The 26954-nt window shown below is 41.6% G+C and overlaps 8 protein-coding genes across 8 annotated transcripts; 4 read left to right on the plus strand and 4 right to left on the minus strand.

Annotated features, from left to right (window-relative positions):
* Positions 1-787: 787 nt before the first annotated feature.
* On the minus strand, positions 788-1288 carry LOC101279061 (histone H2A type 1-B). Its single transcript, XM_004273486.4, has one exon. The coding sequence runs from the start codon at positions 1183-1185 to the stop codon at positions 793-795; it is 393 nt and encodes a 130-aa protein (XP_004273534.1). The 5' UTR covers positions 1186-1288; the 3' UTR covers positions 788-792.
* A 15-nt stretch (positions 1289-1303) lies between these two features.
* Positions 1304-2651, plus strand: LOC101278572 (histone H2B type 1-C/E/F/G/I-like). Its single transcript, XM_033434733.2, has one exon. The coding sequence runs from the start codon at positions 1512-1514 to the stop codon at positions 1890-1892; it is 381 nt and encodes a 126-aa protein (XP_033290624.1). The 5' UTR covers positions 1304-1511; the 3' UTR covers positions 1893-2651.
* A 3512-nt stretch (positions 2652-6163) lies between these two features.
* On the minus strand, positions 6164-6822 carry LOC101280232 (histone H2B type 1-C/E/F/G/I-like). The gene has a single exon (XM_012534345.3). It carries the CDS (start codon positions 6664-6666, stop codon positions 6286-6288), a length of 381 nt encoding a protein of 126 aa, XP_012389799.1. The 5' UTR covers positions 6667-6822; the 3' UTR covers positions 6164-6285.
* On the plus strand, positions 6819-8482 carry LOC101279312 (histone H2A type 1). The gene has a single exon (XM_033434730.2). The coding sequence runs from the start codon at positions 6984-6986 to the stop codon at positions 7374-7376; it is 393 nt and encodes a 130-aa protein (XP_033290621.1). The 5' UTR covers positions 6819-6983; the 3' UTR covers positions 7377-8482.
* A 1643-nt stretch (positions 8483-10125) lies between these two features.
* On the plus strand, positions 10126-10692 carry LOC101280491 (histone H3.1). The gene has a single exon (XM_012534346.3). It carries the CDS (start codon positions 10141-10143, stop codon positions 10549-10551), a length of 411 nt encoding a protein of 136 aa, XP_012389800.1. The 5' UTR covers positions 10126-10140; the 3' UTR covers positions 10552-10692.
* A 39-nt stretch (positions 10693-10731) lies between these two features.
* Positions 10732-12155, minus strand: LOC101280317 (histone H1.4-like). Its single transcript, XM_004273491.3, has one exon. The coding sequence runs from the start codon at positions 11410-11412 to the stop codon at positions 10777-10779; it is 636 nt and encodes a 211-aa protein (XP_004273539.1). The 5' UTR covers positions 11413-12155; the 3' UTR covers positions 10732-10776.
* A 1208-nt stretch (positions 12156-13363) lies between these two features.
* Positions 13364-16214, plus strand: LOC101278818 (histone H4). The gene has a single exon (XM_049693698.1). The coding sequence runs from the start codon at positions 14264-14266 to the stop codon at positions 14573-14575; it is 312 nt and encodes a 103-aa protein (XP_049549655.1). The 5' UTR covers positions 13364-14263; the 3' UTR covers positions 14576-16214.
* A 602-nt stretch (positions 16215-16816) lies between these two features.
* On the minus strand, positions 16817-26908 carry LOC101281337 (histone H2B type 1-L-like). Its single transcript, XM_033434735.2, has 3 exons — positions 26673-26908; positions 24707-24732; positions 16817-21891 (listed from the first exon to the last, which is right to left on the minus strand). The coding sequence occupies exon 3, from the start codon at positions 21872-21874 to the stop codon at positions 21497-21499; it is 378 nt and encodes a 125-aa protein (XP_033290626.1). The 5' UTR covers positions 21875-21891; positions 24707-24732; positions 26673-26908; the 3' UTR covers positions 16817-21496.
* Between the last annotated feature and the right edge of the window lie 46 nt (positions 26909-26954).

The raw sequence follows: 26954 nt of genomic DNA on the forward strand, positions 1-26954 counted from the left end.
ATACGGTTGGATTCCATTAAAGATTAAATGAGTTATCGAAATTTTATTTCAAGTTTATAGTCCACTTTGAATTGAGTCCATAACAGTAAGGTTTCACTTAGTAGAGATTTTAGTGTACTTCATTCATTGAATTTTTCTGAAAGGAGAAACGACCTATGGACTAAACAATTCTCACTAATAATGCCGTCATTCGCAGAATTTAAAAAGCCCGCCCAGACATGTCATTGGTCAGCTATTCCTCCTTTGTTCTCTCATTTATTTTATTCATATTTTACTTTTTGACACCAAGTTCGTTTGACTATACATTATATGTAATAATGTATATACCTCGTGTACATGCAAAACCACCACTCAACATGAGGCATTATGGTCTGTATCCTGTCATTTACATACATATACGTTATCCAAACCTAAAAGCCCTAATTTATGTCCTGACACAGAATTCCCTTAACAGGGGTTCTTTATGTGAGTTTACAAACGTATTGCATCTTTTCAGTTAAAGGGATGGCAGAAAGCTAGTTTCATGAATTTTTCTAAGAATTTATGGTGCATAAAATGTGACCAACGGCTAACAATTTAGCCCCTTTGTGGCAAACATGGGAGCGGTTTCCCATTTTTAAACGCAAAACTTTTAACAGCCTAATATAAACAAAATTAAGCGGAACTACACATTAAGACTTGAACACGTCTCCTACACTTACGAAGTATTTCAGCGCTTTCCGGGAGAAAAGTGGGTGGCTCTGAAAAGAGCCTTTGATTTTCGGAACGGGTACTGAAGAACTGCTAAACGTTTCACTTGCCCTTGGCCTTGTGGTGGCTCTCGGTCTTCTTAGGCAGCAGCACAGCCTGGATGTTGGGCAGGACGCCACCCTGAGCGATGGTCACGCGACCCAGGAGCTTGTTGAGCTCCTCGTCGTTGCGGATGGCCAGCTGCAGGTGGCGCGGGATGATACGCGTCTTCTTGTTGTCGCGGGCCGCGTTGCCCGCCAGCTCCAGGATCTCAGCCGTTAGGTACTCCAGCACCGCCGCCAGGTACACGGGGGCCCCGGCACCGACCCGCTCGGAGTAGTTGCCCTTTCGGAGCAGGCGGTGCACTCGGCCCACGGGGAACTGGAGTCCGGCTCGCGATGACCGGGTCTTAGCCTTGGCGCGAGCTTTGCCTCCTTGCTTCCCGCGCCCAGACATACTGAGTGCTAGCAGGGGAAAACCAGCCACAAGAAAAGCGAAAAAGAAATGTTCTATAAGGAGCAACAAGATGACAGTTATAGAGCTGGGTGGAATTGTCAAATGCGAGGTAGGATTGGTTAAAATCGTCTTTTTACTAGACAACCAATAAGAAAGGAGACGTGATGCAAGTAAATTTACATAATCTCGTCACTAATGCATTATCAAATCAGTTCTGGATATTCTTGAACACCTTATTTGCATAGGTCGCCTATAAAAGACGAGATTCTAGACGTAAGCAGGCATATGAGAATCATAGTTTAGTGTGCGTTTCGAATTCAGCAAGTATGCCTGAACCGGCTAAGTCTGCTCTTGCCCCGAAGAAGGGTTCCAAGAAGGCGGTGACCAAAGCCCAGAAGAAAGATGGTAAAAAGCGCAAGCGCAGCCGCAAGGAGAGCTATTCCGTGTATGTGTACAAGGTGCTGAAGCAGGTCCACCCGGACACCGGCATCTCGTCTAAGGCTATGGGCATCATGAATTCGTTCGTCAACGACATCTTCGAGCGCATTGCGGGCGAGGCGTCGCGCCTGGCGCATTATAACAAGCGCTCGACCATCACGTCCAGGGAGATCCAGACGGCCGTGCGCCTGCTGCTGCCCGGGGAGCTGGCCAAGCACGCTGTGTCTGAGGGCACCAAGGCTGTCACCAAGTACACCAGCTCCAAGTAAATGTTTATAGGTTCTGTTAAAACAAAGGCTCTTTTCAGAGCCACTTACATTTTCATGTGAGGAGTTGTGATTCCCTCTTGTTGCCCGTTTTGGGCATGTTATCTAAACGCAGTTAGATACTGGAGTTGGCTGAGTTGTTTCTGCAAATAAGCCTATGTATAGAGAAGCCCTTGTGCTTATTAAAACAGGCTCTTTCTGTTTCACCTCTTTCCCAAACCTTCCTATATTCTATACTAAAAAAGCCAAGAGTTTCTGTCCACCACGCCTTATTTTCAATTACGAAAGCAAGGGAGGCTGGCTGGGTGGGATTAGGAAAGGGAACTCTTCCATCCTAGCCATGGTTTGGCGCTCTGGTACCAGGAATTGGTTTCAGTTCCCAGCTTCCTCCGGCCCTTTCCCCAGAATGGATCCTACACTCCCAGAATCATGCCCCACCCCACAGAATTCAGAGCCTTACGTCCACCCGGCCTCCGCTCCAAACTTCGACATTCTAGTACCTCTGCCTTCTCCAGTGTGCCCAGACCCCTATATGTGGTCCAGTTTCAGTTGTTTCTGAAACACTTCAGCTCGGGTTTTGCTCTTCCTTCCAAAACCTGTGCAACTTTTATTAAATTCTCTTTGTAAAAATAACCAAGAGTTTTCTCTTTTCCTGACTGGACACTGACTAATGCATGGTGTCAAGTCTCCCTTGATTTAAACCTTTTGCTTATTTCGCTTCGTTTCAGCATCAGGCACTTTGATGATCATACATTTTCCGTACTCTCGATCTCGGAAGGGTTTATCACCATCAGTTCTCCCAGGTAGGTAAAGCATTTATTCCAGGAGACAAAAGAAGTGAGTCGAATTGGAGTGCAGCATGCAGGCCTTTGGGATCCGGAGCTTCATCTCCTAGCCTAACCATGTCTTCCTTTTTGGCTGATTCGGGACACATCATGAAAGATGAATAAGAAATGCACCAAGAAAAGGAATGTAGCCTAGTGCTGGGAGAGGAGGTAATTCATGCAAAAATACTTCCTAAAGTGTTGAGAAATCTGTACATGTGAAGTGTTTTTGAATTCTATCTAGACATCTTTGAAAGAAAATTGCATCAGAAGACATTGGTTGGAATTTGAGTTCTGTGAGGTAAATAATCTTTGGTTCTCACAGCCTCTGTTCCTTACTTTAAAAATGAGAATGTTGGGCTTCCCTGGTGGCGCAGTGGTTAGGAAATCCGCCTGCCAAATGCAGGGGACACGGGTTAGAGCCCTGGTCCGGGAAGATCTCACATGCCTCGGAGCAACTAAGCCAGTGCACCACAACTACTGAGCCTACGCTCCAGAGCCCGCGAGCCACAACTACTGAGCCCGTATGTCACAACTACTAGAGCCCGTGCTCTGCAACAAGAAAAGCCACCACAATAAGAAGCCCGCGCACTGCAACGAAGAGTAGTCCCCCTCGCCACAACCAGAGAAAAGCCCGCGTGCAGCAGTGAAGACCCAAAGCAGCCAAAAATAAAATAAAATAAATTTATTTAAAAAAAAAAGAGAGAAAGAGAATGTTATAGGAGTTCCCAGGCTGTCCAATGGTTAGGTATCCACGCTTCCAACTGCCTTGACCCCTGGTTCAATCCCTGGTCGGGGAATAAAGATCCCAGAAGCCTCGTGGTACGGCCAAAAACAAAACAAAAAACAAACAAAAAAGGATATTACTGAAACCAACTCATTGACAGTTTTGTCTAAACAAATGCAGTAGTTACAATGAAAGCAAATATCACAATTTGATTTGCAATTCATGAAGTTATTTATGGACATTATGAGGTAAATTTTCCCATTACTCCTACACTTTACATATAATGAAGACAAGCTTTGTGATATAGTATTATAATCAGAAGTAATAATACTATAATGAATGAACAAAGTGCTGCTCCATGAAATTAGACTTTCTGCTGTTAAAATCAGACACCCTAGACACACTAGCAGAAAAGGAAACATAGGGGACTTCCCTCGTGGCTCAGTGGTTAAGAATCCGTCTCTCACTTCAGGAGACACGGGTTCGAGCCCCGGTCCTGTAAGATCCTACACGGAGCAACCAAGCCCGTGCACCACAACTACTGAGCCTGAGCCTGAACTCTAGAGCCCGTGAGCCACAACTACCGAAACCTGCGTGCTCTGCAACAAGAGAAGCCACCGCAATGAGAAGCCCGCGCACCGCAACAAAGCGTAGCCCCCGATCACCGCAACTAGAGAAAGCCCACGCGCAGCCCGCGGCAGCGAAGACCCAACGCAGCCAAAAGTAAATAAAAATTGAAGAAAAAAAAGGAAATGTAAATTGCCGCTGTTAAAATTAAAACAATGTCAAAATTATGTGAGCCTGCAACTTTAGGAAGAATTTACTTCTATCTATAGTCATTTTTATATTTACACTTAAATTTAAACATATGTAGTTATAATCTTAAAGCTCATTGAATACATTAATCAATAATTCTTAAACGTGAGTGCCTTTTCAATTGGTGGTCTGACAAATTATCACAAATACAGTGGCTTACTTACAACAATACATTTATAATTTTATCGTTCTTTAGATCAATATTCTGAAATGAATTTCATTGAACTAAAATGGTGTCAGAGGGCTTGGGCCTCTAACAGTGGAAATCTGTTTCCTGTCTTTTCCAGCTCCTGGAGGATTTTCCTTGTTCCTTGGCTCACAGCCCTTTGCTAGATTTGAAAGCCAGCAGTATCTGGCCAAATTCTTCTCACATTGCCATCTCTCTGGTTCTGTACTCTGATTCCCTCTTCCATTGTTAAGGGCCCTTGTAATTATATTGGGTTCACTTGGATTATCTAGGATAATCCTATTTATTTATTTGGCCAAGCACAGCATGCGGGATCTTAATTCCCAGAACAGGGATTGAACCCATGTCCCCTGCAGTGGCAGCGCGGAGCCCTAACCGCTGGACCTCCAGGGAATTCCCTAGGATAATCCTATTTAAAGTCAGTGCCATCTGCCACCTTAATTCCCATTTGTTATGTATCCTAACATATTCACAGACTCCAGAGATGAAAAGGTAGACGTAAGTGGGGAGGCATCATTCTGCCTAGCACAGTAAGTGACAGTATTTTTAGAATTTGACAGAATGCTATATACTTTCTGTTCTGGTGGGAAGATGAACATATGGACACACTACTGTATGTAATTTCTTGGATTTCATATACTCCCCTAAAGCTCATATAGACCTGGTGTAGATGTTTACCTCTGGGACTACAGAAAGCAAAAATTGACTGTTTACAATAACATAAACTCTCAAATACAGCTATCTGTTATTTTTAGTTTTCATTCTTTTACATTTTTAAAATTTTTGCTTTTGTTCTTTATATGTATTGTTTGAATGTTTATGCATTTTTTTGTGTATGTTGTGTGTGTGCATATTTATGTGTTGTGTTGGGAATGGGAAGCCTGGTAGTCATTAATTACACAAGATTATAGACTATTAGTACTTTTTTCCTACCAGGGTTGAAATCCTAAAAATATGTTGGAAATACATTCTTAGTATTTGTTCCATATGGGATGCCATTTATGGCAGTGTATAAACTTAAGCAGGTTTGTGATTATGAGAAAAGTGTCAATTTTCATGACTGTTATATATGTATACATAGGACAGAAGAGTGGTGGTGGTATGAATTATTTTCATTTAAAAAGTTTTTTTTTTTTTTTTTCTGACTAGGGCAAAATAATCATAACATCCACCCTGAGAGAAAATAACATAAGGGAGAGGAGGCACCAAAATATTTTAAGGGTATTTCTTTCCTGAACTGCCAGTGGGTTCGGCAATGGTCTAACTTTTCATTAGCCAAACCTTGGAAAAATTCTCCTTATAATTAAATGGTCCTATCCTGGAACAAGTGATACTCGTTTTTCAATTTCTATGCACATTAACTGTGCTGCTCCCATTAATACATAGAAAAGTTATATTGCTTTAATCAAATCGAATGCATGCACATATTCTTCTTACTACCACACAGCACTAACAAGGCATTGCCAAGGATTTAAGAGGATTTCTTAAATCCTCTTTGCTTTTCATGGAGTCAGTTCGTAGGGCACACTACATCACAGCAGTTCAAATGATACTTACATGTCCACACTTGGCTAGCCTTGTAGCCAAAGTGAGCAGTGAAAGCAAGAGAAGGCTATGCTACCACTTACCTAGAAAGTAAATACATATTTTATTTTCAAAACAAAATGCTGTGTACTTCAAGTGTTAGCACCATACAGCAACAAGTTCGTTTCAATAAATTAAAATTGAGTCTATTATCGCAGTTATATTAGAGACGAATCATTACAGCTCTTGTGCTGAAAAAGTGGGTGGCTCTTAAAAGAGCCTTTGAGACTAACCACGAAAAGCACTTTTTTGCTGGGGTCACTTGGAGCTGGTGTACTTGGTGACAGCCTTGGTGCCCTCGGACACGGCGTGCTTGGCCAGCTCCCCGGGCAGCAGCAGGCGCACGGCCGTCTGGATCTCCCTGGACGTGATGGTCGAGCGCTTGTTGTAATGTGCCAGGCGCGACGCCTCGCCCGCGATGCGCTCGAAGATGTCATTGACGAAAGAATTCATGATGCCCATGGCCTTGGACGAGATGCCAGTGTCCGGGTGGACCTGCTTCAGGACCTTGTACACGTACACAGAATAGCTCTCCTTGCGGCTGCGCTTGCGCTTCTTGCCATCTTTCTTCTGGGCTTTGGTCACCGCTTTCTTGGAGCCCTTCTTCGGGGCGGGAACGGACTTGGCCGGCTCAGGCATGACGAACAACACGCCAAGTTAAAGAAAAAAGTATGTCGTGGAAACATCACTCAGGATATTTGTAGAGCTAGTATGCAAATATGGTATTTAAAACTTTACACTTTGATTGGATAAATTTTCCACGTTGTTCGGTGGTATGCAAATTATGTGACAGCAGGTCTCCTTTTTAATTGGTTGCAAGCTTTTAGACCCTTTTAACCAATCAAACAGTGTAATTTACAATTCGGCTTCGAAGTATAATTGCTTCTCATTTGTTAAGAAAATTTGTACTTTCGTTTTGCTGCTTCTTCGCTAAGCACCTTGATTAGATTGATGAGATGTCGGGACGCGGAAAACAAGGTGGGAAGGCTCGTGCCAAGGCTAAGACCCGTTCTTCTCGGGCTGGGCTTCAGTTTCCTGTGGGCCGAGTGCACCGCCTGCTCCGGAAGGGCAACTACGCCGAGCGGGTCGGGGCCGGCGCTCCGGTGTACCTGGCGGCGGTGCTGGAGTACCTGACGGCCGAGATCTTGGAGCTGGCGGGCAACGCGGCCCGCGACAACAAGAAGACGCGTATCATTCCGCGTCATTTGCAGCTAGCTATCCGCAACGACGAGGAGCTCAACAAGCTGCTGGGCAAAGTCACAATCGCTCAGGGCGGCGTCCTGCCCAACATCCAGGCCGTGCTGCTGCCTAAGAAGACTGAGAGCCACCACAAGGCCAAGGGCAAGTAAACTGCAGTATTCAAATTCTTGATCTTTGAGGAATCAATCTTAACCAAAGGCTCTTTTCAGAGCCACCTACGTATTCATTAAAAGGGCTTACATTTTCCTTATTTAAGCAGGTTGTTGAAAATGATTCTCATCACATTTTGTCAACTTAGAAGATGTATTTTCTATGAAATGCAAACTAATCATACTCTTTAAAGTAATCAAAGTACTCTTTAGCTAAGTAAAAATGATATAGAGAGACCTTGTATCACAAGTAATTAAGTCCATCAATGCTGCAAGTCCTCAGTTGTTAACCCTCAGAAAAAGATAATGGTACAATAATACTTGGTAAATGTTGAAAGTTTAGGTGCAAATCTAGTTGGTGACCTACAAGATCATTTAAACCACTCCTTTAGTACTATCTCATGTTGAAACGAATTGTTTTGCATCCTAATGGGACAAGTTGATCTGTAATTCATACTTGTTTTTAATAGCCAGTCTCAACTCTACTGAGCTGGGCCCTAATTAATTGTAAATACTGGGCCCCAGGGACAGCGTCCCTCCTTCCTGACCACCCCCTCGTTGGAGTGCCGAGGCCAGTCAGCCCCCAGCTCTGGGGGCTCAGCGTCCCCTCGGAAGTGACTGCGAGTCAAGCTCCCCATCGGCCCCCTCCCCCCTGGTCTCCCTCCCGCCAGGGCCGCTTCGTGCGCGGTGCCGGTCGACCCCTCCTCAGGGTGGAGGAGACCCGGGCCGACTCCGCTCCACTGACCTACCGCTGCCCGACTGGGACGTGGCCGAACAGCCGGACACAATGAGAAGCTGACAGTCTGCAACCCGGAAGAGAGTCCTCACCAGAAGGCGATGATCCCGGCACCTAGATCTCAGACTTCCAGCCTCCAGGACTGAGAAATACATTTCTGTTGTTTACAAGCCCCCACCCCGTCCCGTTTATGGTACTTTGTGACAACAGCCCAAACTGACTTAGCACTCTTTTTTTCAAGTACATCGAAGAATTTGTGGAGCCCATCCATTTTATGATACAATTTCCCAAATAACCAATATGCTCTCTATACACTCTGATTTGTCAACATTTGTATTTATCAAAATTGTTATTAAAAAATAACATATTATTATTTTTTCCTAATAAATTGTTTCCAATACAAAAAAAAAAAAAAAGAATACAATACTGCATAGCCTGGAGCTAGAATTTGTTTAGGCAGAGCTTAACAAAGGCTTCAGCATGACTTTACGGGACATACTTGTGTACCATTTACAAGTTTTGAGTTTTTCTTAACACCATTTTACACGAAGCTCAGTTGACATTGTGAAACGTAGTGGGGTGTTTTTATGTGAGAATGTTATAGTTAGTGAAAAGTAAACATTTGTTAATATAATAGCAAGCATGAAATTAATCAGAGTTAATGGTTTTAGTGCATTCCGAAAATCTCCAAGAATTGAGGCCTGCGCAGGTTTGGGGTTGCTACCTGCCTCAGAAAGCAGAGGGTTTGTCTTCTGGGAGGACAAAGTCGTCCTCTCCTCTGATAAAACCTCTCACACAGCTGGCTTTGGCATCTTCCATGAAGAGGACTTCAGAGATGGAGGACTCATGCAGCTGGGCTTTCATTTGAGGTAGAGAGAGAAGACTGTGGTTATAACCACAGTCTTCTGTCCAGAGTGGGGTGTAGTTACCTCCAGAACTTTTCACTGTTAACCCAGTCTGGGATTCATGGTAGTCATACAAGTAGATTCCTTAATAGTAAATAATAATAATAGTTTCCAAAAAGTTTTATTTCTTTCTCCTTTCCTGTCTCCCCTCCCTCTCTTTTTGAATATGGCCCTAAAGAACCCTCAGACATATGATAAGATCACAAGGTATATAGGTGTAAATTCTTTAGTTTTTGTAAAATCTGAAACTTACATATATCTTTAAAACACAATGCATCTTAATAGTAGAGATTCCTTTCTCCTTCTGTGGCCACAGCTCTTACCCCAAGCCAGAAAACTGACACTGGTGCATGATAGCTTGGAATGCAGTGCAAGGGCTCATCATAAGACTTAAGGGCAAGCCACGTTAAGTCTTATGGGGAAGGTAGAGGAGGATGTATTCAGGGGGCTGGAGTTCTGCTTTCATATGATCTCTGGACCCCTAAACTGATGGTTCTCAATTCTATCAGACCCAACACTCTTTTTCTATAACAAATACTGTAACTACCCCCTTTACTATCCTGAAATGAAATTCATAGATAATATAATCTATCAAAACACGACTTACCTGTAATATAAAAGGGGAAATAAAAGGAAAGTATTTTGTTATTTTAAAAAATCTCTAAGAGTTTAAAAAGAGAAAACAAGAAATTGACGTAAAATTAGCCTTACTACATTTGAATGAGGGTATAAAAATCTCTTGGCCAATCACATCCAACACGCCTTTTCAAAAAGTTGATCAAAAGAAAGCCAGTTTCAGGTACCAAAGTTTAAAAATTTTATTCTGCAAACAAGATTAAGCATTGTAATAATTTGTGTTAAGTTCTGCGGAGAAAAGCCAAAGAACATTGTAAAGAAACAGCATAAGGAAGATAAAGGTGAGAAAGGGTTGAAAACAGCCATTCAAAGGGAGGCTGATGTCGGAGAGTGAACCTCGCTACCAATACCTTCACTGCGAGCCGCAAGGAACAAATGCCTTGTCCAATCAGAACGGAACTCTTTATATACACCAGTGGGAGGGGGGGGGGGGGCGGGGGGCAGGCTTTCATTTTTCCACCAGCTAGCTGCTTTCGGGAAATCTGTCATGGCTCGTACTAAGCAGACCGCTCGCAAGTCCACTGGCGGCAAGGCGCCGCGCAAACAGCTGGCCACCAAGGCGGCCCGCAAGAGCGCACCGGCCACGGGCGGCGTGAAGAAGCCGCACCGCTACCGGCCCGGCACGGTGGCCCTGCGCGAGATCCGCCGCTACCAGAAGTCCACGGAGCTGCTGATCCGCAAGCTGCCGTTCCAGCGCCTGGTGCGCGAGATCGCGCAGGACTTCAAGACCGACCTGCGCTTCCAGAGCTCGGCCGTGATGGCGCTGCAGGAGGCGTGCGAGGCCTACCTGGTGGGGCTCTTCGAGGACACCAACCTGTGTGCCATCCACGCCAAGCGCGTCACCATCATGCCCAAGGACATCCAGCTCGCCCGTCGCATCCGCGGGGAGAGGGCGTAGATTTGTTTCTCCCGATTAAGTGCCAACCTCTGAAAAACCCAAAGGCTCTTTTCAGAGCCAACCACCTTTTCTGTGAAAGATTCCTGTGCACTGGGACCTCCATTCCGAGCGAGGAAATAAAACGCTCCTCCCAACCTCCCCTCTGGCAAAAATGGTGTTACAAGTTCTTTAAGATTAATTGGGTGGCTCTGAAAAGAGCCTTTAAGGTACTCAAGTCTTTTTTTCTTACTTCTTTTTGGGGGTCGCCTTTTTTGGCTTGACCGCTTTAAGCTTGGCTACCTTGTGCTTATGAATTCTGGCCTTGGCTGGACTCTTGGCCATCTTCGGTTTGGCTGTCTTCACCTTTTTCGGGCTCTTGACCACTTTCTTGGCCCCGGTACCTGCTAATGCTTTCTTTGCCTTCGGGGTCTTCTTAGCGGTTTTTTTCGGACTGGCAGCGCCTGTGGCCTTCTTGGGCTTCTTTGCCCCAGTAGCCTTCTTGGGGTTGGTCGCGCTCGCTTTCTTGGCTTTGGGCTTGGCTTCCCCGGTGGCCGACTTCTTGTTGAGCTTGAAAGAGCCCGAGGCGCCAGTGCCCTTGGTCTGCACCAGGGTGCCCTTACTCACCAGGCTCTTGAGACCCAGCTTGATCCGACTGTTGTTCTTCTCCACGTCGTAGCCGCCAGCTGCCAGCGCCTTCTTGAGCGCAGCCAGGGACACGCCGCTGCGCTCCTTGGAATCGCTGACAGCCTTGATGATGAGCTCGGTTACCGGGGGCCTGGACGCCTTGCGCTTCACGGCACCAGCAGACTTGCGAGCCTTCTTCTTCACAGGCGTCTTTTCCGCAGAAGTAACAGGAGGCGCAGCAGGTATGGTTTCAGACATGGTTGTTGGTGTGGATGCCTAAGAGTAAAAAATTAAAGACTCAGAGTTGAGTACCCAAACCGAGAATGTGTGTGTTATATATACACACAGCGCCACTGCGCGCTGATTGGTTCCCAGCTGGCTTCCAGCTTGAAAGCAACCTAGTCTCAGCTCTGTCTCGGAGTTGTGTTTGTTACAATTCAGGAAAGCAAAAAATTAAAAATCTCCTGTGGAGGAACCACACCAGTTATATTCTACAATGAACCGGGACAGCTCAAGCTTTGAGACCTTTACAGTTTCTTCTTCCAGTTTTTATCACTTTGGTCTCAGCCTTTTTCAAAATCCCCCGACACTCCTACAGATTCACAGGTCAGAGAGACAACTTTTTGAGTTTCCTTTAAAATATAAATTCTTCTCTTTGTGTCTTCAATAGCTTGCTCTCAAGTGACATTCTATATATTCTTGGCTTTTCATGCCTTCAACAACTGCTTGATTCTCATTGACATTTACCTGGAAAATCTGTTTCATATGAGGAGAAATAACACAGGCTCTTTCAGGATTTCTGTACAAGAACTGTAGTAAAGGCTGCTTGGAACAACAGCAATATCTGATAAGAAAAGTCATTATTTAGTTTGGAAAAGTTTTATCATAGCTTTTTGTGACTATTTAGAGGGTTAGTTAATTTGGGGCCTTTAAGCATTCAAAATTTCTGTAGGAAAATAGCAAAAGCAATAATCAATGATCCTCTTGACCTGGTAGTTGGGCTTGTGTTGCACTAGCTGATGGCAGAGGAGGTCCAGGTACAGGCATAAAATAGAGTTGGACCATTTTATGGGGCTTTAAAGATTCACTTATTTACATTGACTTTATCAGGAAGGATCAGTTATTAAAATGTTCACAAGCTCTTGGGTTCAGGGTTCTGTCATGCTTTGGAAGATAAACTTTGGCAAAGTATCCAAGTAAAAGAATTAAGGAATATACACACGCACAATACTCCCACACATACTTATATAGAATTTCCTTAAGAGAGGGAAATTGAAAAGCATTTATATTCATTACTACATTTCTTATTTAAGCAAGGTTATAGGTTTATAGGAAACACATTATAGGTTATGCGTTATGTTCAGTAGGAAATAGATTGATGGTAGAAAGTGCTTTGATTTTCTTCTTCAGGCCTCAGACTGTCTTTAACATATGTTTATTTTGAAGCAGCCATGCACTTCTTTGTATTTCTGATAAACCTTATGAGTCCCTTCCCAGAATAATGCTTTTCAGTGCTTAAGAATATACATAGGATTACAAAGGAAAACAGTTGTATTAAAATACCATTATCAAATTTATCAAAAATCCAAATTGGTGAAGTATTAACATGTGCTTCTTTGTTAATACATTAAAGAACAAGATTACCCATATGACCAAGAATTACTACAGTTTAGAAGGTGTAATATATTTAAACAATATTAGAGATTGAGATATTGACGGCTGCAACTGCAACATGGTTATGAATATAGCACAGGTCCTGCCACTCACACTGTTTGTTGCCTGCATTCACAAGTGGAGGAAATGCTAAGGTTCACTTGGAGTATAAAGTAAAGACAAAGAGAGAGGTTTTGCTCAATACAAGTTTCCAGATGCTCTGAATCCATCTATATAGCCCAGGTTAAGAATGCCATTCTGGAATTTGTTTCTGTGCAGTGTAAACTCATAGAACTGCTTTGACGAACTTGGGCCTCTTCACAGACCATGGAGAAAAAGCCAAAACTATCCAAGTCAGCTGGAACTCAAGGGAATTAACCATAAATTAAATCTTTAGGTATTTATTATTTTGAGGAGTCCTCAAAAAGAAGGTTTTAGTAAATTAGATAATCACTTAGACTTTCACTTTAGAGGAGTGAATCTTGAGTAGAGGAGTTGGGAGCAGACATGATACTATAATATGTCATAATAAATAATGCTGAGTGATTACTTATTTACAGATATTATTTTAAGCAATTTGGATTATCTCTTTTAAATTCAAGTGCTCTATAATTTACTTTCTTATACATTTATCGATAAAAGGAAAAAAACTGAGTGTAAGCTGCCCAAGGTCACAAGCTAGTATGTAGAGAAGGCTGTCTCCAGAGCTTGACTGGCCACTGTAATGCCACCTGGTTGCAGAAATAGAATGCGGTGACAGATACAATGCCAGATACAAACTGTCCACAATTAAATATATAATCAAACCATAAATCTTAGACTTACAGCAGAACAAGGTTTTTTTTTTTATCACTTTGGGATATACATATTTATAAACCTCCAATGTAGCGCTCAGTGATTTTTAACCTGACTTGACCTCTTAAACGTGTAACCTTCTTATATTTTTAGTTCCCTCTGTGGGGTCATCCAGCCTGCATACCAAAGAGCTCTGCTTAGTTAACCAAACATAAATGGACAAAACCAATGGAAGCTTAAACAATAAAGATATGATTTACTTAAAACCATATTTAAAGCATTTTATAAGGGACAACAGCGTGTACTAACTGATTATTTCATATTTTGGAAAGACTGAAGAACAAGTATCAGGCTTCTTTGTGGAAAGTGTATGATCTGTTACCCCACTTAACGGCTGCCCGTATTGTACGGATGCACAAACACACGTATCCATATATAGGAGCATTTATTAAATCCCAACTCCAGGATCCGCTGTCGCTTCAGGCGCCCCTCACAGTTGCCACAGCTCTGAGCAAAGGACAAATAAGCGAAGGGTGGGAACTGAATGTGGTCACCGCCCCTGCTCTTGCAGTTTTCAAACAGGTCCGTCACATTACTATAAAACTCCTAAGTGGCGCTGTGGAGATCACTTCGCTGCGGGTGTGATCGCTGTACTTTCGGGATGTCTGGGCGTGGTAAAGGTGGAAAAGGCCTGGGGAAGGGTGGCGCCAAGCGCCACCGCAAAGTTCTGCGAGATAACATCCAGGGCATCACTAAGCCTGCTATCCGTCGCTTAGCCCGACGTGGTGGCGTCAAGCGTATCTCTGGTCTTATCTACGAGGAGACCCGTGGGGTGTTGAAAGTGTTTCTGGAGAACGTGATCCGGGACGCTGTAACCTACACCGAGCACGCCAAGCGCAAGACTGTCACCGCCATGGACGTGGTCTACGCGCTCAAGCGGCAGGGCCGCACTCTTTATGGCTTTGGTGGCTGAACTCCTGTTGGCTATCTCCCTGAGCCTACTAAAACCAAAGGCCCTTTTCAGGGCCACCTATTCTTTCACTCAAAAGAGTTTTGCGCTTTCTGTTCTAATATTTTGTTAAGATGTTTGGGTCAAGTACTGTTTACAATCTGTAAATTTAAGTTGATTTTATCTGATTTTTTTTTGTATGTTTCAGATAGGTCGCTAAAGCTGGTCCATAACCTCAGGTCGAACTGTATATTCAATATATTTAGTGTGCTTATAGCTAGGAGACCAACAGGACAGTAAACTGCAGGTGACATTTTGCACAACTGTCAGTGAAAAAAGGTGGAGAACATCACAGAAGAGGTAAGAGGTAAACCCTGATGCTAGGAAAATGGGAAATGGAACGTAGACACTTCTGTGGGCTGAAGACATTAAAACAGTCTGCCTTCTTGGATATCACATGATAAATGGTGGAGGAGAAAGAGGGATGATCAATCAACATAAAATACGTCGAAGGCAGTCAAGTTCTACCAGAGAAACAATAAGAGTACTTGGAAATTAACATTGTGAATCAACTATACTTAAGTAAAATAAAAGAGTACTTCGGGTTTCCTCTTGTTTAAAAGTGGAATGGAGACAGGACAACTTGTCTCTTCTTCTCTGAGCTGTCTTCCCATGTCCAAAGCTACTGGTTTCTTAATCCAAAAGAAGCTTTTATTAAGGTTGATATAAATGCTTGATATAAATATACAGGTTTATGTTTACCAACTTATGTTGATTCTTTATCTTGAATATTCTTAGACTTGATTACAAGCACATTTACCTTAAATTATAGAAGAGAGTTGCATAACACATATCCTGACAAAAAGTGCTGGACTGGGCCTTTCAAATCCAGGTCTTCCTGAGTCAAATCCCACCTTCTTCTCTACACATCAGGAAATGAGGCAAAATGAGCAGTTCTCAAGTGGGTTACCCATTTCCTTTTCTTACCTACTGTAAACTTTCTAGTCTCAGGATTGTCAGCATGCCACTGTATTCTTTGGTGTCCTCAGAATGGGCTTTATTCTGTGAAAACTTCTTGGTTTATTGTGATACAACTGGTATTTCTTTCCAGTGAAAGTGGTTCACTGTATTATAATAAGGTATAGCTGGACAGGTGGCTCCCTAGTGTGAGATAACATTCCTGGCTTGTCTAGGAGCAGACAGGAGTATGTGACTAAGTGCTCTTTTTGGAGTGTAAGTAGAAGACACTCCCAGGCTTTAAAAGCTTTCCTCTTCCTGCCAGCTATGAAGGTGCTGATCTTATTTGACCCAGCAGAGACCATCGGGCTCTAGGGGTGGCAGAACAATGACTTGTAAGGAACAAGAGTTCCTGATTGATCAGGAGGGGCAGAGCTGCCTCACGGAGCTGGACTAATCATAGTGTATCTGTTCCATGAACAAGACTGTCTTTAAGCTAACTTATTGTTGAGTCTCTGTTACAGCAACTTAACTTTATCATACCAAATACAGTTTTCTCAACTTATTTACCAGTATGACTGTCCTTCCATTGGCCAGAAAGCTCTTTCAAAGAAAGCTAATGCCAAGTGAGCCTCTCTCCTTGACATCTCTTCCACTGTGTTCCATGCTAGACAGAACACAGAATAGGGGCTCATTACACGTTAGAGATGGGTGGGTGGGCTATCCATATGTCTTAAGCAGTTGTAATCTGGATATTTCAGAGTACTGTTTCCCCGAGGAGAGTAGTTCTTAACATGTGGATCAGAAGCTCCTTTGAGAAACTGGTAAAAAGTACACATATTGGACATAGATAGATATTTCATGGGGCTCATCAAAGGAATTCCCAGAGCTCCATGGATTCCTGTCAACAGCTTGGAGTCTAGGATTTTAGAGTCTGAGGTGTAAAGATCCAAAATTTAAGGCTAGAGAGGAAAGGACAGAAAAAATGCATAAAGAACACATTGAAAAAGAGTAAATTTGTCACCATTTATTCACTATGTGCAATAGACCTATATATTCTCGAGAAGTTAGATCAGGTCTTAACACTTCATAACTCAGAATGCAAGATAGCCCATTTGGAAAAATTTTGATTCTCAGAGGCCTGAAGGCCCAAAATGACTGTATCTCATGAGATTTAGAAATAAATAAAAACACTGGAGTGTTTATTTTTTAGCCTGATTAAGGAGGAAGTCCATGAATTTCTTCTTAAGGCCCTTTGAACTTGTCTTCCATTGCTAGTCTTGATAAATATATTCAACAGGGTCTAGGTCATTGAATAAATCATTTATTAAGTTTACAAGAAACATTCCCAATACCCCTTTTCAGAGATAAAAAGGAGCTGGAAAGCTTGTACAGAGGGATGCTTATTCTTTGTCTCTGTGTCTTAACCAACCGCTCTATGCCTCTGTTTCCTTATAAATGGAGATAACAGTAGTTCCTATCCTACATGTTTGGGGGTGAATAACATTAAATATTTGTTAAGCATTTTGGCCAGTGCATGGCACATGGTTAATGCTACACGTTTGGGCTATTATTATTGCTATTATAAGCATTCTTATTTCTTATGACATTTCTCAGAGGCCCAGAGAAAAAGAAAGTGGCATTTTGAACCATGAAGACATACACTTGAAGTCTTGAATCACCATTTTCTATCTTTGTGGTCTGTGGCAAATTACTAACCACTGTTCCCTTATCTGTAATGTAGGTGAAAATTCGTACTTTCGTGAGGATTGAGTGAAAACATAGGATTATGTGTTTATGCATATGTTTGACAAATATAGTTTACATATATTCTTAAGAAGTTGCAAGTGCATTAATGGAAGTTCTTTTGGATGTAAACATAAAAAAAAAACAATTCCAGATTATTTAAACAAAAGAAAATTCTCTTGAAAGTTAAGTTTGCTGACCACACTTAAGCAATTAGTGAATACTCGGTCCTGTCTTTTTCTTCAGGTCCTTTTCCTAATTTCTAGGAAAACAAATCTGATTGATCCAGCTGGGCAGATGCCTGCATCGATCAAATATGATGGCCCAAGACAGAGGGTAAAAACATAATGGCCACACATGGCGCTCAGCCCTGAGTGGAGCTGTTCCTAGGAAAGAAGTAATAATTGAGTACTGAAGTTGTCCCAGATGGTGTCTGGGCCTCCCTTCAGTCCCATAACCCGAGTTCCCAGGGATCTCTATTAACTATATCCAAAGCTCATGTTTGTTCTTAGCCTTCTAGACATCACACCAACTTGGTCATGTCCTCCTTGGTGAAATACATTATTTTCTTGACTTTTTTGACTCCGCTCTCCTGATTTTCTCCCAAACTCACATGTCACTCTTTAGAATCTTTTGCTGTCTCTTTTTCTCTAAAGTCTGGAATGCCTCCAGGATAAACTCACTTCTTTATTCTTCCTCCATGGGTAATCTCCAATCTCATGCCATGCTGACAACATTCAAATATCTATTTCCAAAATTTTCAAAAATTTCTATGCCCAGTCCCCATTTGCCTTTGAATTCCAGACTCACATATACAACTACTCACTTGACATCTACAATGGAGTTGCTAAGGGGATTTAAAAATTGTCATGTTCCAGTCTCAGAAAACTCATCCTCTCCTAGAATTCTTGATTATCCAAGAACTTTATTAGCACCGCAGGGAAGTAGATAAGCACAGAACCTCTGGGGCCACACTGCCTTGGGTCTAACACCAGCCCCACACTTTGCTCAATTAAAAGGAGAGAAAAGTTGCATCTAGATAATGTGTATGTTGAGCAGATGAAGTGAGTTTATGTTTCTAAAGAGCTTGGCATAGTTTCCTAAACATATAAAGGGCTCAACAAACGTTAGCTACTTGATTCTTCACCCATACAACCTAACTCTTCAATAAATCCTTTTGACTTTCTCCTCCTAAATCTAATTCTAATAATTTCACCAGAATTATTGCAATAAGCTTTCAATTTTATTCCCTGCTTCTTTCTACTTTTGATCCCATAAAATTCATTCTCCCCATAGTGGCTAGAGTTATTAAAAATTCTAAGGGTTTCCCATGACACAATAAGAATCTGGGTCCCTTCTTTTGGCCTATAAGGTCCAACATGTTCAGGTACCTGTTTAATCCCCAGCCTCATTTTTACCCCTTTACGTTACTAATCTCCTAGCATACAGACCTTATATTCCTTGAGCACAAACTCCTCCCTGCCTTGGCCTGGAACTTTTATTCCCTGGGTTGTGGGTTCCCTTATCTAAAGCATCACGTAGTTACTGTCACAGCACCTGGTTTTATTTCAAATAATTTCACAGGCCTCAGAACTTCTATTTGAAATATCTTGCTGAGTTATCAATGTGTTGATTATCTCTCTCCTCCCACTTGGATATCAGCCCCAGAAGATCAGCCTGTCTGTCTCACCACTGTAACTAAGGCCTCTCACAGAGGAAATCCAATCAATATTTGACAAAATACTGAATGGAATCGCTTCTCTACTGCCATTAGAGACACCTTCCTAACACTGGAGCCAATTATGTCAGTCCCTGCTCAGAAGCTTTCTATAAATTTTTGTCATCTGCAAAATAAATTTAAACTTCATTGTTTGGCGTCTACAAACAATGTGGAATCTACACCCTTCACCTTCTTCTATCATACAATTATCTTTGCCACCAGGAAGCTCATGTGGGCAGGGGCTTTGGTAGCTTGTTCTTCACCATATATTAGATGTTCTCAAAGCCTCCTACCAAACAAGCAGCACTGTATCTGCTGGGCACTTTTTAGTAAGCCGAGTTCTCAGATCTCCCCCAGAGCTAATGAACCAGAAACTTGGGAATGGGACCAGCAATCTGTCCTTTAACAAGCCCTCTGGGTGATTCTGATGCACACTCAAGTGCTTTATGTCCTCAGTACATAATTTAGTGCTTGGCACTTGAATATGAATGAACTTGGTGGGTGCTCCTTCTGTCTGCCTAGAAGGCCCTTACATCAGGCAGTGCAAGTGCCTTGCCCAAAGTCATTTGCCCTCTTTCTTTCTAATACGGACTTAATTTTGTTGAGGTGTCCCTTTCCTCCCTGTCTTGTGCTCCAGGGAAGGCAGAGTCCCTCTCTTAGCCTCAGGAATGGGGTTCTGATTCAACCACATCAATCCTAAGGGTCCCATGTCCTCTTAGTAATGATTAATTTGGGGGGCTGGGTATACATCCAGTTGTTTGTGACTGTGAGAGCCTTTAACAATGGAGGCCAACTTCCCCAAGGATATAATAATGATTAAGCTGAAATTGAAGTTGTTGATCAATAAACTGTGTGTGTGCTGGGGATGGATGTGGAATCAGGGGCACTTCAGACAGAGAAAAACGGCAAAGGTCTGGAAAAAAAACAAACAACCAAAAAACAATGAAGCAACACAAAACAAAAGGGAGAAAAAGAATCCTCTGAGGTTGGGTTGGAGAGTTAGGTGAGGGCCAGACTTTTCAGGGCTTGGGGCCATAGCACAGATTTTTGATTTTTGTGAGGTGGGTGATTATCCAAAGGCTGTGAGCAGGTAAAAAACAAAAAGCCCTCACAGTGACTGGAATGGAAACTAAATACCCTATGAACAGAGGAGTTTCAGAATTACCTCAGACTAAAGTCAAGGTGATCAGAAACAGTCGAATTGTAATTCAGTAACCTGAAAATAAAGACTTGTTTGTATCTTCGTGCTTATTTTATTATCTACCTTTTTGAGACAATAAAATGGAGACCAGATAGACTGGCCCTGGAGGCTGGCTAGGAGTGTTTCTCAAGGACACTGATAGCAATGCTTGGGTGGATTTGGCATTTCCATTTATGGGTGAAGTACCCTCAACTGAACCTTTTTCTCCTGACTTCCTGAAGGACACCTCTACCTTGCAGTTTCCGGACAAATGAGGGAAGAGCCCTGCTCTTTATTTCCTGGGGTTTAATCTCTTGGGCACTATGCGATCACAAACCGTAGGCTTCCAAACCTCAGTGTTCAGCTCACAACATTAAAAAGCATCTCTACTTCCACAGTTCTTCCTCTCTGCGTTCTGAGCCGACCCTGGGTCCCTCTCTTCTTCCTTGCCAGGATCCCTCCACAGTTTCTGAACCGAGCAGAGGGAGGAGATATGGAGGCAGGATAGGGCGATGGGCTCAGAAGGGAGCTCACCAGGGACAGAAAAGGACAGATTGGAGGCGGCAGAGCCAATCTTTATATTATGCGGCTACTCTAGTGAGAAGACAGGCGGCTGAATACAGAATTCTGTGAATTTTACAGGTCTAGTTTGTAAAACGAGTCAGGAGAGTGGGGAGAAGACTGCATTCTTCAAACAAAAATCTAATGACCAGGAAAGAGATAAAAGAAAATAAAAAGTTAGTAACTATTTTCCCCTTACTGGAGAGCTGCAGCCACCCAACATAATATGCTTGTAAAGAATCTTAGATAAAATGTTCAGCCAGGACTTGAAAGCCCTAGGCAAAGGGCTGGGGGTGAGGGAGTGTGAGGAAAAGGAATTAGATCCACACAAATGAACCTAGGCGGAAGACCCTCCAAAGTCATACTAAGAAAGTTCCGGTTTTAGACGGTGGGATTTTCAAACATAACTGTGGTCTCCTGGACGTTACAGCCTGACGCTTTACATAAAACCAAGACCAGAGCTTCACAAAGCACCGATTCCAGCCCAGAGAGCACCCTGTACAAATTTTATAAAGGTGACCTAGAGCTCCAAGGATTGGGGTTAGCACTAAGTGGTTTCAGTGCACGTTCACTTTAGCCGTTGGGAACCCTCGTACGCGGAACAGTTGTCAGAAACCATATACAGTAGATTTGCCACCCGAGGATCTCTTGCTTTTTAAGTACTTTGCTAAGCGTTACCCCTGACACTAATTTAAATCCCAGAGTTCACGAAACCGCACAAGCTAGTGCGCAGCTCTGACTGTGAAAATGTGAAATGGCTCTGAAAAGTGGCTATAAACATTTACTTGGAGCTGGTATACTTGGTGACAGCCTTGGTACCCCCGGACACAGCGTGCTTGGCCAGCTCCCCGGGCAGCAGCAGACATATGGCCGTCTGGATCTCCCTGGAAGTGATGGGCGAGCGCTTGTTGTAATGCGCCAGGCGCGACGCTTCTCCCGCGATGCACTCCAAGATGTCACTGCCGAACGAGTTCATGATGCCCATGGCCTTGCACCAGATGCCAGGGTCCGGGTGGCCCTGATTCAGCACCTTGTACACGTACATGGAGTAGCTCTCCTTACGGCTACACTTGCGCTTCTTCCCATCTCTTTCCTGGGCCTCGGTCACCGCCTTCTTGGAGCCCTTCTTTGGGGCCAGAGACTTCACTAGTTCAGGCATTGTACCGTCGATGTCTTCTAAAAGAAAAGAAAACGGTGTCCGTTCCACCGGATCCTGCTTATTTGTAGACAACGTTATGCAAATGAAGACTTAGTTATGCAATTGCTGATTCGTTCGTCTTGAGGTCTGCACGCAAATAAATCATTCCAGATATACTGTCTCACTGGTCATATCCTGAGAGTTTTCCAGCAATCAGGCCACCTTCTTTAATCTAGTTAACCTATTTTATAATGAGTTCTGATTCGTTTATAACAATTCAGAATAGTTTGTTAATTTTAAAAACTAAAAGTAACTCTCTCCAGTGTTTTGAAATATCAAGGAGGCAAAGCTCGTGGCACGGTTAGTCTCTGATTTGCAAGGCCCGTTTACAGCTCCTGGAAAAGCTGTATCTTTACATTTGAATCCAGTGAGAGGGAAAGGAAGAACTGAGAAAAAAATAGGCGGTGATCCAGACAATTCCGAGTACAGTGTTTCCCACTGTACAGAAAATGCAGAAATACAGCGTAAAAACAAAGGGCAGGGAAATAAAATTACATCACTTGAAGGGAGATAAGAAAGAAAAGAATTTCATAGCCTATAGGGCTAAAAACCTTCGAATTGGAAAGGAGAAAATCACATCCAGTTTAGCCACAAAAGAGGGTCAGAAATAGTTCTTCAGTCTAACTACTGAAATGATAAAACAAACAAAAAACCCAAAAACTTACTAAAAATTAAGAATCCGGTGTTTAACACATTTATTTTAACTTTATTTTTATTATTACCACCATCATCATCATCTTTGTCTGAAACCGGCTTCTTAGTTCTTTCAGTACCATCTTTCCTTTCTGCAGAGAGGTGTCCTCCCTGAATTTGACATTTTTTCCTAACATTCCTCAGGCTCCCCAACCTTCCGCCCCCCGCCCCCCCCCCGCCGTGTTTCAGTGAAAGCTTCCTGAAATTAGTAACCTAGGTTCATAGCGCCTCCTAGTGACTTGTGAAGGCAAACATAAACCCCTTCAGGAAGGAAGCATCGTGAACCCAAGTTCTCTAGATATACTGTACACAGATTGATTGTGATTTATTTATTCAGTAATTATTTAGCATCTGTTACGTGCCAGGCATTCTACCAGGAACTTGGAATGTCCAAATATAAGCTTATAGTAAATGTTGTCAAATCGAAGAGGAAAACAGACACTGTGGAGGGTCAGGCATCCAAACAAAGAAGAGCCTTAGATTCCCTCTCTTTTCCTCGGGCAGTGAATTTCAGATATTGAAATTACCGAGACTATAAAATAACTATTTACTGGAAGTTTGAAGAAATAAAAATGTAATAATACAATCAAGGAACAAGGGACCATCAAAACCAGGCTAAATTTAAAAAAATAATAAAATAGAACTAGAAATAAAAAAGAGCTATATTCCATAATGATAAAATAAAAATCCACTGATAAGATGTAACATTCAGGACCTTATATGCACCTGACCACACAACCACTAACTATATAAGCAACAACTGGAAGAATCAGCAAGAGAACTTCAAGTTTACAGCTGTAGGGCAAGCTTTCCTATACTACTCTTATAAATTCACATAACAAGCAAAGAAAAACAGGTATGGTTATAGAAGATTTGGACAACACAATGAACAAACTTGATCTATCTGTGATTCCTGCACTTAACACAAAGAGATTGTCCAATTTTTAAAAGCACACATTTAATAATTTCAAAAATTCAACACCGAGTTTAGAAAAAGTCACAATGGATACAAAAAAAACAGTTTCATATATACGGCACTCTTTTATCAGCTAATTAAAGAGCAATAGAAAATATTTTTTTTAAGATAGTAAAAATAAAACAATCTTCCCATATGCTTGGAAACTAAAAGTGCACTTCTAAATACCATGGATTAGAATATCATAAGGGAAATTATGTAATATTATGAGAGAAATATGAATAATACATATAAAATTTGTTGGATGTATCTGAAGCTGTACTAAAAGGGAAATATATAATATTATATGCATATATTAAGGAACAAGAAACACTAAAGATATGCAAACTAGGTGTTCAACAAAAAAAGCTAAAAAAAGAAGAGGAAAATAAATCAAAGTAGAAAGAATCAGCCTTAGAATTCTTAAAATGTGTTGTACTGTTGTGAATGATGTTCTATTTCAATTCCAGATAGGTCATTGCTAATATATAGAAAGGTCATGAATTTTTATGTGGTGCACATATTTACCAACCCTCTTGAGCTCTTATTAGATCTCATTGTTTATAGATTCTCATGGATTTTCACATTGACATATTATTTTAAATATGTCAACCCTGACCTGAAATTTAAAAAAAAAAAAAAAATTAAAGAAAAAAATGGAGATAATCCATAAACCACAAGCTTGTTCTTTGAAAAACCTTACAACAATAGACAAACATCTAGAAAAACTAATGAGGAAAAAAGAAGAGAGTGTGTGTGTGAATAAATCATAGGAATAGAAAAGGGAAAGTAGCTACCAAAAAAGAGATATAAAGAACCACAAGAATGCTATGAATAACTTTTACAAAAAATTAAACTTAACAGAAAAGGATAATTTTCAAGAAAAAAATTAAGTAATGGGTTGAATAAACAAGTTATGATTATGGAAATATGACAGGCAGTTAAAAAAAAAACTCTCCTGTACTCTTCAATCTAAATGATATCAAGCATAACTGGGTTTTACAGCTATTAATGAATTTAATTTAATTTAATTAATGAATTTAATTATTAATGAATTTAAGTAATTGATAATCCCTATTTTACAGAAGCCATTTCAATAGAAAAATAGCTCTCCTTTTTTTTCTTTTGCAATTGTGTATACTTACCTAAACTGGACAGGAACAACACAGACCTAGAACAAAGGGAGAAAGGAAGAGAGAGACAAGAGAAAATTATAGTCTCACTTTACTCATGAAATTCATTTTTTTTTTAAAAGCTCTATTTGAAATGCAAGCAAATGGAAACCAAGAGACCATATTATTAAAAAAAATAATAGTATATCGTATAGGGTTTATTCCAAGGATGAGGAAAAGTTTAACATCAAATCTGCCAGTGTAAGAAATTAATAGAGAAAAACTTATCATTTGCATAGGTACTGGGAAAATATTTGTTAGAATATGACACTCCGCCTTTATAAACATTTTTACCAAACTAGAAGAATAAGGAGTAGCTACTTACTTCATAAGGAGTAGCTACAGTGAGCACAACATTTAATAGTGTAATTTTAGAATGATTCCCAAAGAGTCAAAAGAAAGACAAAAGTTTGGTGGTACTACTCCTATTCAACATGGCACCAAGGGTCTGGCCAATATCATGAGACAAGTACAAGTAAGAAGGGTAAGGATGCAACAAGAAAAGATGTTATCTTTATTGTCTGACAATAATATGTCATTGTAAAAATTCATGAAAATCTATGAACAAACAATTAGACCTTACAGAGCTTAAGAGTGTTGGTTGCTACATGAGCACCACATAAAAATTTATGGCTTTTCTGGAATTGAAACAGAAAAACCAGAAATCATTTACAACAGAACAACACTTTCTAAGGATTCTAAGTCCAGGAAAAAATATTCCACATCTGTATGAATAAAACTATGAAATGCGATTTGAGGATACAAAACAAGATTCACTCAAATTAAGAGACATACACTATACTATGTTTGTTTTGTGATGACTCAATATGCTAAAATGTTCATAAACTCAAAAATAAGCTAAAAATTCAATGTTATGCCACAAAACAGCACTGTATTTTTGGTAAAGCACTGTAAAATTCATGTTAATGAGCAAAAATAGTGAAGATGATTCTCCGAAACAAAATAAAACAAATGAAAAAGAAAAGAAAAAAAAAGAAATAGTGGGGCAGGGAACCTAAGAGAGGCTAGGATCATCAGACCTTGAGCTGTCAGAAACTATATTAAGCATTTGTTCAAATCTTTGTAGGCAAAGGCAAGAAGAGGGCTCAAAGTAGCCTGGCTAGTTTGCTTTAAATTTTACCTGCTATGATTGATTCGGATTGCTTAGAGTTACCAAGAGATAATGTCTCTAGTGCAATGGTTTAGAGCAGGGACCGTGGAGCTAAGCTGCTTGGGTCAGAATCCCCTTTGCCATTTATTAATTAGATGACATTGGATAAATTATTTTAAGCTCTAAGTGACTCAGTCTATCTGGATAAAATTGGGATAACAATAGTTCATAGGTGTGTTACAAGTATTAAAGGAGTTAACATCTGGAAAGCACTTGGAAATGTGTCTAGGTGTATGCCAAAAGAAAAAATTTTTAAGTAAATAACTGGAAATGGTTGTGTGCAAACTGCACCCAGGGCTGCATTCTGTTTTGCGGGCCCTATGCACTTTTGCCTTCCTGGGCCCTCTCCTCCGTAAAAATTATAAGAAAAATAATAACATTATTAAAATTATATAAACAGTAAAATATTAGTATTACACAGAACGCTTTCATCGACCTAAAAGTTTATTTTAAATTCTGATTTTAGAAGAAATTAAAATATTTTCGTGAGCCTCTAAAAGTACTGTGGGCCGTAGGGTCTGTCTCTACCGTAGCCTAATGAATGTAGGCCCCGCGTGCATCTCAAGATGAAATTTAAAACACATATAGTTATTCAAGTGGGAAGTAATAATTCACACACACATACATATACACGCACTTAAGCCTCACACAAAGTGCCCTAGAAATGTGTTGATAATAAATAGGGGTGGTGCAAGAAAGGTGTCCAGGGGATTAGTTATGAGGGAAAGCGTCAGCTCAGAAAAAGTCGAGAGAGGAGAAAAAAACTACCGGAGGGCTGCTGCCCTGTTTCTCGGTCTTCAAACTGCTCCCCGTTTTAATCTGCGCACGTCCTCATGGACTGTTGGGACTCTCCAGTATCCAGCGGTGAAAAGCTGGGTTGGCAAAGCCAGCGCATCAGCAGGTGGCTGCCACGCGAAATCTCGCGCGCGCAAGCGGCTGGCGGAAGCCTGCAGCTTACTGGAGACCCCCGGGGCGGCGGGGAGGTGGGGGGAGCCGAAATGACGTAACGTGGCGTATGCGTAACGTGGAGCTCTGGGAGAAGCCGCGGAA

The sequence above is a fragment of the Orcinus orca genome, chromosome 10 (genome assembly GCF_937001465.1).
Source record: "Orcinus orca chromosome 10, mOrcOrc1.1, whole genome shotgun sequence".
Classification (NCBI taxonomy): domain Eukaryota; kingdom Metazoa; phylum Chordata; class Mammalia; order Artiodactyla; family Delphinidae; genus Orcinus; species Orcinus orca.

Excerpts from the sequence above, each read along its gene's own strand:
- LOC101279061 (XM_004273486.4), bottom strand. The coding sequence starts at position 1,185 with ATGTCTGGGCGCGGGAAGCAAGGAGGCAAAGCTCGCGCCAAGGCTAAG.
- LOC101278572 (XM_033434733.2), top strand. The coding sequence starts at position 1,512 with ATGCCTGAACCGGCTAAGTCTGCTCTTGCCCCGAAGAAGGGTTCCAAG.
- LOC101280232 (XM_012534345.3), bottom strand. The coding sequence starts at position 6,666 with ATGCCTGAGCCGGCCAAGTCCGTTCCCGCCCCGAAGAAGGGCTCCAAG.
- LOC101279312 (XM_033434730.2), top strand. The coding sequence starts at position 6,984 with ATGTCGGGACGCGGAAAACAAGGTGGGAAGGCTCGTGCCAAGGCTAAG.
- LOC101280491 (XM_012534346.3), top strand. The coding sequence starts at position 10,141 with ATGGCTCGTACTAAGCAGACCGCTCGCAAGTCCACTGGCGGCAAGGCG.
- LOC101280317 (XM_004273491.3), bottom strand. The coding sequence starts at position 11,412 with ATGTCTGAAACCATACCTGCTGCGCCTCCTGTTACTTCTGCGGAAAAG.
- LOC101278818 (XM_049693698.1), top strand. The coding sequence starts at position 14,264 with ATGTCTGGGCGTGGTAAAGGTGGAAAAGGCCTGGGGAAGGGTGGCGCC.
- LOC101281337 (XM_033434735.2), bottom strand. The coding sequence starts at position 21,874 with ATGCCTGAACTAGTGAAGTCTCTGGCCCCAAAGAAGGGCTCCAAGAAG.